This window comes from Arachis duranensis, chromosome 1 (genome assembly GCF_000817695.3).
Source record: "Arachis duranensis cultivar V14167 chromosome 1, aradu.V14167.gnm2.J7QH, whole genome shotgun sequence".
Lineage (NCBI taxonomy): Eukaryota > Viridiplantae > Streptophyta > Magnoliopsida > Fabales > Fabaceae > Arachis > Arachis duranensis.
The window spans coordinates 34,706,662-34,716,379 of record NC_029772.3 but is presented as its reverse complement, the minus strand read 5'-3'; the positions used below and the strand labels follow the sequence as shown (position 1 = coordinate 34,716,379).

The window sequence follows — 9,718 nt, the reverse complement described above, 5'->3', positions numbered from 1 at the left end:
AATAATAATAATAATAATGTAACTTTTTATTTTTTTCAATTTAAATTTAATTATTTTTTGTTTTCTACATATCTTAAATAATTTAAAATCTATTTATTTTTTTATAATTAATTGTTATTCATTCATGTTAAATTTATGTTTTTAAAAATAAAAATATGAAAATATTTTTTATGAGCCGCTGGTATAAGACAATTACATAGTTTAAATTATATTTTATCTAATTTTTTGCCAACAAATTAAAAAAAGATAAGATTATAGTATTACTGCCTAAAAGATAAATTTTAGAGCATTAGTACTTATAAGATAAATGTTAAAAAAATCACATCTAAATTTAGTTTGCAATCATTTGAATTAAGTTGCACATTTAAATATTCATTTCACATTCTAATTGACACATTTTGAAATTGAATCATAGCCAACAAAATTTTTTTTTTCTAAGTTATATCTAACTGAAGTTATTCTAGAAGAAAGAAACTTTATTTTGGCGCTAAAAATTTTGTACATTTTATTATAGATGGTAACTTTTAGTTTGCAAAATAGAGTAACTATAATTTTCAATTTAGAGTAAAGTTTACAGTTAAATAAAAAGATATCAGATTGTAAATTTTATAATCTTAAACATCATTCTGAACAATTAAACATAGTTACTAAAATTTGGAACTCTGCACGTTGGATTAAAAAAACAAGGCGTCAATAAAAAATTAGAGTAGATCAACCTAAAGCTTAACAATTTTCTGCCGTTTGATTAAAATATAATAAATAAAATTTTGCACATTGTTAGAAAATGAATTTCTGTGCAGTTAATTTTAATCTATCTTTCTAATAAATTAATAAAATAATAATAAATAAGGATAATAAATACAATATAAGGGTAAAACTAATATTTTAAATTTTAACAGTTAAAATTCTCCTCGTTACTATTGTGGTAAATTAATGTTGATACGTTCATTTAAAAAATACATAAATTAAGTATATACAACTAATTAAAATCCTGCAAATCACCAATGCCAATTTCGTCCTCAGAAACATTGTGATTGTTTTCAGCAACATCCACTTCATCTGATTCTGGATCGTTAATGTCGTCCCGTACTAATGGAAATTTTTCTAGATTCTCTATTTGCTGCTCACAAAATGGTATGTCCTCCACCAAAGACTCATCTGGATCCTCCTCATTCAAATCTCCCATATCATATAAATCTCTGGGTTTCATGTGACATACAGAACACCAACATTCGTCAACTGGATCGTCAACATAGTAAACCATTCTCGCATCTGTTGCAAGAATAAATGGCTCATCTAGTTCAAGAGCACCCGTGTGTATCAACTCTGAAAACCGTACACTCGTGATCCCAAATTCATCTACCTTAATGCCCTTATTAAGCGTGGTATCAACCCAGATACATTTGAAGAGGATAACCCTTAGTTTGCCAAAATAGTCTAACTCTATTATATCGATCACTTTTCCGTAGTATGTACTGTCAAATGATACTGAAACAGGATTTCGTCCACGGCTAATACTAGTCGTAATTGCAGACATGACTACACCACTATTTTGTGTTTTAAGTCCTTCATCTTTATTTACCGTGCGAAACTTGAATCCATGAATGTTATACTCTTCGAATCTCTTTACAACATCATTAGGTCCTTCTGCAAGCCACTTGATTTCAGGAGTAATATCGTTTGCATCATCTATATACGCCACCTGCATGTGATAGATTATTCTGATTTTAAAATGCTTTCACAAATTAGAATATAGAATAGGAAAAGCATTAAATAAATGTAACTAACTCACATAATCCCTAAACCACTCATGGAATTTGGCGTGCATGTATTCTTCAATGAGTTTAGCTGCATTTCTTTTACCGCGGTGTAACTTGGAAATTTCACCTCTGCATATCCTGTTCAAGTAGATAATACTTACACTTTAATTACTTAAACATAATTAAACATTAAAACAAAGATTGCCCTATGAATTACTCGCGAAATTTGTCCAGTAATGAACAATTTGTCAGCACATAGCGATGAGCCTGTGTTTTCTCAATTGGTGTCAACAAACTGATCTTTTGCGATCCACGAGGACTTCCTCTTGCCGGAAAAATTTGAGAAAGAATGTTTGAACAGCTACTAGGAGTGTTGTCATTTTGATCGTCGTTACGATTTGGTCGGTTAAACCTTGTCTCAATCTCATCTTCCTCTAAATATCTGGAGCAAAAAGTTAGACATTCCTCCATCAGGTAACCTTCAGCTATACATCCTTCAGGTGCAGCCTTATTCCGGACATACGATTTTAAATGGCCTAAAGTTCTGTTTGCAAGAAGATAAAATAAATCTACAAAGTCAAAAAATTACAAATAAATCCAACCAATTTAGTGATAACATGATGCACAAAATATTAACATAATAGGATACCTTTCAACAGGATACATCCATCTGTACTGCACTGGACCAGCAATCATTGCCTCTTCTGTGAGATGAATAACTAGGTGAACCATCACGGTGAAAAACGAAGGAGGGAATATCATTTCCATGTGGCAGAGTGTCAACGCAATTCGATGTCGAAGTTTTTCTAAGTTATCAACGGCGAGAGATTTGCCAGACACTTCTCTAAAATAGTTACACAACTCTATTAGCACAGACATCACCTCTTTAGGAAGGGATCTTCTAAAAGCGATCGGTAAGATGTGCTCCATGAGAATATGTGAATCATGGCTCTATAGGCCAAAGACCTTCCTTTTCTTCAAATCAATGCATCTAGAAATATTAGAAGAATAACCATCTGGAAAAGAAACACTTTTAAGAACACTAAGAAAAATATCTTTGTCAGCATTTGTCATTCTGAAACAGGAAGGCGGGTACTTGGAAGAATTAGTGAAAGGATGGAGCTGTTCTCGGATTCCCATCAATTGCAAGTCCTTACGGGCTGCCAAGTTGTCCTTAGTCTTTTGTTTGTCATCAAGTACAGTAAACAAAACATTGTCACAAACATTTTTCTCTATGTGCATCATGTCAAGACAGTGACGAATGAGATTATCCTTCCAGTATGGTAAATCCCAGAAAATACTCCTCTTTTTCCACTGCAAAGGGTTGTTGCCAGCATTGAGAGCCTCATGTGATCTTTTGCGACTGCTCTGAATTTGAGACAAAATAGCACTGCCTGATAATGTTGACGGAGGGCCTCTTAGTTCGGTAGTGCCATCAAATGAGTGCATGTTTTGTCTATACTCGTGGTTATCGGGTAACCACCGACGATGTCCCATGAAGCAATATTTCATGCCATGCTTTAACCTCCTGGATACTGTATCAAAGTTACATGACGGACATGCAAGACTAGTATGTGTATTCCACCCAGACAGGTTATCAAGACCTGGAAAATCACTTATGGTCCAAAATAATGCAGCATGCATGCGAAAAAACTTTCCATCAACAGAGTCATACACGTCAACACCCTTCCATAGTTCTTTTAACTCATTAATAAGGGGTTGCAGAAAAACATCAATATTATTACCAGGCATCTTTGGACCAGGAATTATCATAGACATAATAAGAGAGGCTTGCTTCATACAACACCATGGAGGATAGTTGTATACATACAACATCACCGGCCATACACTAATGTTGGAGCTGAGAGTCCCAAATGGATTGAAACCATCGAAAGCCAAAGCAAGTCGTATGTTACGTGGATCTTCAGCAAACTCCGGATATAACAAATCAAACTCCTTCCATGCTTTGCTGTCTCTTGGATGCTTTAACTTTCCATCTGAGTTAGGAAACTCTGAATGCCAACGCATTAGTCTTGATGTTTTAGAGGACATGTATAACCTTCTTAGCCTAGGAGTGAGAGGAAAGTATCTCAATACCTTTTCCGGAATTAGCCTCGCCATATGTTCAGCTGTGTCCAAAACTCCTGGATTGCTGCTGGTGTTATCCTCTGCTTTATATCGAGATGCATTGCATATTGTGCATTTACTCTTGGTCTCATTATCTGGACCCCAAAAGAGCATACAGTTGTTTGGACATACATGAATTTTTTCATATCCCAAGCCTAGCTGCTTAATCATTTTTTTTGCTTCATAAAATGAAACAGGCAGATTTGCATGAGGAAACGCTCTCTTTAGAAGATCAAGTATCATCGAGAATGTCTTGTCAGTCGCACCGCATAGCACTTTGATATGATACAGCTCAACTATAAATGATAACTTGCTATACTTTGTACACTCGGGGTATAATCTGCGATTTCCATCCTTTAGCAACTCTCGAATCCTATCAGATTCCTCTTGAGTATCATCTTCGATATGAATTGGAAAAGAGTTGTTCCTCTCTTCAACGGGCTCATCATCAACCCCATCAAAGTTGTTGGCAGCTGAACCGAAGATATCGTTAAGCATATCCTGTAGTGGAGCTCTTTCCTCTGATTCGCTAAAGTCATGGCTTGATGATGCTTCTTCATGTTGAACTACACTTTCTCCATGCATATACCAAAAAGTGTATTTTTTTGAAAAACCTTTTTGGAGTAAATGTGCTAACACCTCAACTCTAGTCCTCATGTTCTTAAAACCACATCTAATGCACGGACAGATAATTTTTCCATTTACGGCAACCCTTTGAAAGGCAAAATCTAAGAAGTCAGCTACACCGCATTTGTACTCCGCTGTTGTAATTGATTTATCAATCCAACTCTTGTCAATCATAGTTAGACACTCTGGTTTAAATGCCGAGATATGCAAAATGTAAGTATTGAAAAATCAGAGAAATGACTAAATCTAAAAAAACTTTAAAAAACAGGAATATTTAACAGGAATATTTAACTAAAAAAATTAAAAAAGGAAGTTAAGAAGTCTTACTAGGAAATGGAAAATCAGAAACCTGCAGTAAAATAGAAGAGAATTAAAATAAAAATGCGAAATGGGGTAAAATTTATTGATTGAATGAGGGGAAGGGTGCAAATAAATTTTTATCCTATATAATACATGGTACGTTATAAAGTGTTAGAAAGGATATTTATCCTACAATCGAAGTTAAGAAGTCTTACTAGGAAATGGAAAATCAGAAACCTGCAGTAAAATAGAAGAGAATTAAAATAAAAATGCGAAATGGGGTAAAATTTATTGATTGAATGAGGGGAAGGGTGCAAATAAATTTTTATCCTATATAATACATGGTACGTTATAAAGTGTCAGAAGGGATATTTATCCTACAATCTCCTATCTAAATTTGTCTTTGGAACAAAAAAAAAAGGAATTTAAAGGGTACTGACTTAACTAATTTGAATAAAATAATTTGCTCGAATTAGCAAAGTATGACTTGAATGGCAGGTTAACAATATGTTAATAATTTTCTAGAATTTCGGATTGAAAATTTGCCTTTCAGTATCATATGAAATAATTATATTAGAATAATTAAATAAATATAAAAAATAATAAATGTGATTAAGGTATTACTTTGGAAAAAAAAGTTTAATTTAAAGAAGAATAAAAAAAACTTTAAAATACAAATTCATAAAAATTCTAAAAAGTTAAATTTATTCTTGCTCGTATTAAAATTAGAATGCAGGTTATTCACATATATAAAAAAATTTGGTGGCATCTATAAGTATTAATTAGTATGTTTTAATGATAAAAAACATTAAGAAGATAAAGATATAGTAGAATAACGATATAGTATGTTTTAGTGACTAAAAAAATTAAAAGATGAAGACATTTATAATTATTAAATAATATGTTTTAATGATTTTAAAAATAAGAAGATACCGAAACAGTTATCATCAAATAAAGACTTACTTGTCCTTTGATCTCCTTAATCTTATCTCTTCTATTCTTTTTTCTCGGTTGCAACAAAACAGATGTGGTAAACTCTATGGAATGAAATAGAAGAAATAATACTAATGACCCATGAGTAAACCAACGGTGAACAAGTATTGTATAATAAATTTTATGAATGATTGAAAATATCAGCCCTTATCTATATAACACTATAAACTGCACAAGTTTAGGAATTAGTTACTCAATTCTGTTAAATAGATGACTAAGTCTATTCACATATCTTATCTTGGCCGTTTTAATCTTAATCTTTTATATAAAATATATCTTATCTATTATCTGTTTTATTTTTTCTTTTATATTATTGTTATTTGTTTTGTACCTGAATATTTAAATTTTAAACACGTAAATTCTAAAGGCCTCAACGCAGCCACCAAATTGTTATAGCCTTTTATGATTCATCTCTTTTATTTCTGGGCACCCACATCTTAATTTTCCCCACCCTTGTTTCTTATCGAAACAGGACGCTAGGAATGAGAAGAGGAATGCCAAATAACAAGCCATGACTACTTTCTAATTTCTGCAATCGAATAAGGTATGCATCTCGAGCGGCCTTTGGTTTTCGAATTCAAGTTGTTCTTCCTCTTGTTCTTCTTCTACTTCGTCACTATTTTTCTTAAATTCAAATTAGAATTTGGGGCTGGAATTAAGAAAACACATATTACACATGCAATTATACAGGCTTCCCCAGTGGCTCTGGTGGTGCCTAATCCCTCTGCCGCTGGATTCATGGCATCTCGGAAGGCAATAATAACTAGGGGCGCCGCACTTGGACGAGGAGCTGCCGCCACAGGGTTTATCCACTTCTTGGCTCTAACTGAAGCCTCCAAATATAGGAAGGATGGACCTTTCCGGTATCTTTTTCATCCTTAATAAAGAGTGGGTTTGAACGAAAATGTTTGTCAGAAGCTTCTGGTGGGTTTTCCGTTGTTCCATTAGTCTTTGCAATCAGGGCAGGTGCAATTAAGGTTCAAAATCATGGCATGTGCAGTTTAGCTTCATAAATTTAAGCTTTCTTTCGTCTTGAGAAGCATTTATTATTGTTGAAATATCTTTAATTAAAAAGGAAATACATTACTCGTGTTTTCATAAACTGTGTTGCTCTAAGGATTCACGTAACTATTTGATAAGCTTCTGTGAAATGGCACTGCCCCTTTTTTACTCTCAAAAGCAAGGGGAAAGACCAGAAGAGGAAAAGAAATTATTGGCACGTCTTAAGTTTTTCAGGGTCACGACAATAAAGCGTCTCTTTTGAAGTGTACACAACTATCTTCTTAGATCCCTTACAAGAATCTATCATGTGTTATATACATACTTAGTTGAGACTTTTTATCGAGAAAATTGTCCATGTTATAATTTAGTGTTGTTAATAAGTTTTCTGGTGTCACTTATATTAGGAAATTTTCTCAACAAATTCTGTATAGATGTCTAAATTTTTGCAGTGATCGTTGGGGGAATAGCCAATTTTGCAACTTATGCAATTGCACATGCTATTCTTGTAAAAAATAATTGTAGTTGCTTTCTTGTTGCATACCATTGGTTATGAGCATGAAAGCAGTAGGAATGGTTTTGAAGCTTACATTTGAAGGCACAAATCAATTCTAGGAATTTCTGAGCTGATTTTTTACAATGATCTTGTTAGGATGTTATATTTTACAGATTAACTACGTGAACAAGGTATCATATTTAGCAGTGATGATGTAATGTATTCTGTTTGCTGCATATTTGAGAATTAGAAATAGAGTCATCTCTGCTGTTTGTAGAATTCTCAGAATATTCATCTCCGGTTTAGATGAATATGTCTATGGCTTTTTCTGAATTAAAAATAGTATGCAGTCTCCCTCTTTCACAACGTTAATGTTATATACTATTTTCATTTATGGAATTGACAACATTACTATTAATATCAAGTATAAATAAAAATGTTCACATGGAAAATAAAAGAAAGTAGAAAACAAAGCATAGAAAAGCATAGTAAATTGAATTGGAAATTTCAAGTACTTCATACATTGATGATCGAAAACCAAATGTGACATTAAACATAAAGAATAAGCCTATATAAAATTGGAACAGGAAACTAACAGAGCTAAAGAACTAATAATATAGTGGACTTATGTTAAACAAAACTAAATTAGAAGCACACTAGACATAATATTCTCCTGGATACCAAATTTCACAAAATTGTCTAGCCTTTTCACGAGCAATAGGATCCAAATTATCCTTCCAAAATGGTTTTTTGTTGAGATCAAAATCTTTTACCGCAGCCTGGGTCTCTGGTGATTCAGTTGTAGAGCGAATATATCCTTTCTTTTGAAAAAACCTTGCAATGTATTGTTTAATGATGATTAATTGTTTTCGACGTGCCCACTCAAACTCGCATGATGGCTTGGTTTTAACGCTTGTCTACATACATAAAAAAATGCACTATTTTATCTACAGTGTTATATATAGGTGTGAGCAAACAGTTTTGAAAATAGTAAAAAGGAAATAACAATATATTTTTGTTACCTTTAGATCCATTAGTATAACATCTGCATCCCATTCAGAAGAAATAGTAAAATATGGAAATCCATGCTTTTGCAGATACTGCACGCTAAGTGCATATATCTCCTACAAAATTATTCAAACAGACCGAATAATTATAGAGAATTATTAAATGATAACATTATGTTAAATTGGATAATAAAACACATATAGAATATTAAAAGCAGAAAACCTCTGTAATAGAATCCATTGGGGTATTAGTGTAGAATGCATGTGAGAAGGGCGACTTTTCACAGATATTGGTGTGAGCATTGAGTGCTATCAGCCAAGAATGCACATTAATCTTGTTACACCAAGTATTGGAGGCCACATCGAGTGCGTGTTGCAACGAGGAGAATGGAGAAGCAGAAGCCATCTCCGATGCAAACTTGATGCTTCCACAGCATTCAAGCAAATCGCGCTCTTCCATAGTAATCCAAGTTGAATTTTTGTTGCAAGGTCGTGCAATTGTCATTTTGTGTGACCTACTAAACAACAAATACATCAAGTTTTGAAAGCATAATTAGTAATATTTTTCATAATTAGGACAATCAGATTCATATAAACAAATCAAAAATTTAAAAATTACTGAAATATACTGACAAAAAATTAGTTCTCATTCACTTCACACCCCAATTCAAATTATACTCTTTATCAAGAGTTAAAGATGGAATTCAAGACAGAATGTAAACCTGACAATAAAAATTTTTTTGCATGTTTTTTATTATTTGTATTTCTTACCTTTTTATTTTTTATTATTTATTTATGATAGAGTTAAATTTGGATTTACATACTTAAAGAACACAGACACTAGTCATAACAATCATCACTTTCAACACTACAATAATAATCCATAGTGTATATGAAAAAAATAAGTAATTTAAAAAATTAGTTTCTTTTAGTACTCTCTTGTACTCTTCATATAATTTTAAGATATTTAACATTCAGCATTATTATTGTAGCATTAATTTATTTTCTAATAATTTGATCAACATTATAGTAACTATTATATCAAACATGCATCTCAAACAGAATCAGATTTAAACTCCGTAAATAAATAATAAAGAGTAAAAAGATAATAAATACAAACATAACCATGATAAATAAATAGAAAATAATAAATTATATTTGATAAAAAGAAAAAATGTGCATAATAACAATGAAAGAAAAATTGAAACTGCAAATTATAATCCATCTAATTTTTATACTCTTAATGAATAACATAGCCACTATTTAATCAAGAAGCCAAAATTAACCACGTTTGCAGAATTATAAATCATGAATCACCTCTAAAATTAAATAATTAACCTACCTTAGTTATTCTCAGCGGCACTGGAAATGAGGGAGAAGAAAGCAACTATCTGGATTCTTGAGAAAAA

The 9,718-nt window shown here is 32.2% G+C and overlaps 2 protein-coding genes across 2 annotated transcripts; both read right to left on the bottom strand.

The window, feature by feature from the left end:
• Nucleotides 1–2,711: 2,711 nt before the first annotated feature.
• On the bottom strand, nt 2,712–4,688 carry LOC107485502 (uncharacterized). The gene has a single exon (XM_016106037.1). The coding sequence runs from the start codon at nt 4,686–4,688 to the stop codon at nt 2,712–2,714; it is 1,977 nt and encodes a 658-aa protein (XP_015961523.1).
• A 3,270-nt stretch (nt 4,689–7,958) lies between these two features.
• LOC107485512 (uncharacterized) lies at nt 7,959–8,769 on the bottom strand. Its single transcript, XM_016106046.1, has 3 exons — nt 8,533–8,769; nt 8,325–8,426; nt 7,959–8,219 (listed from the first exon to the last, which is right to left on the bottom strand). Exons 1-3 carry the CDS (start codon nt 8,767–8,769, stop codon nt 7,959–7,961), a joined length of 600 nt encoding a protein of 199 aa, XP_015961532.1.
• Nucleotides 8,770–9,718: the final 949 nt, after the last annotated feature.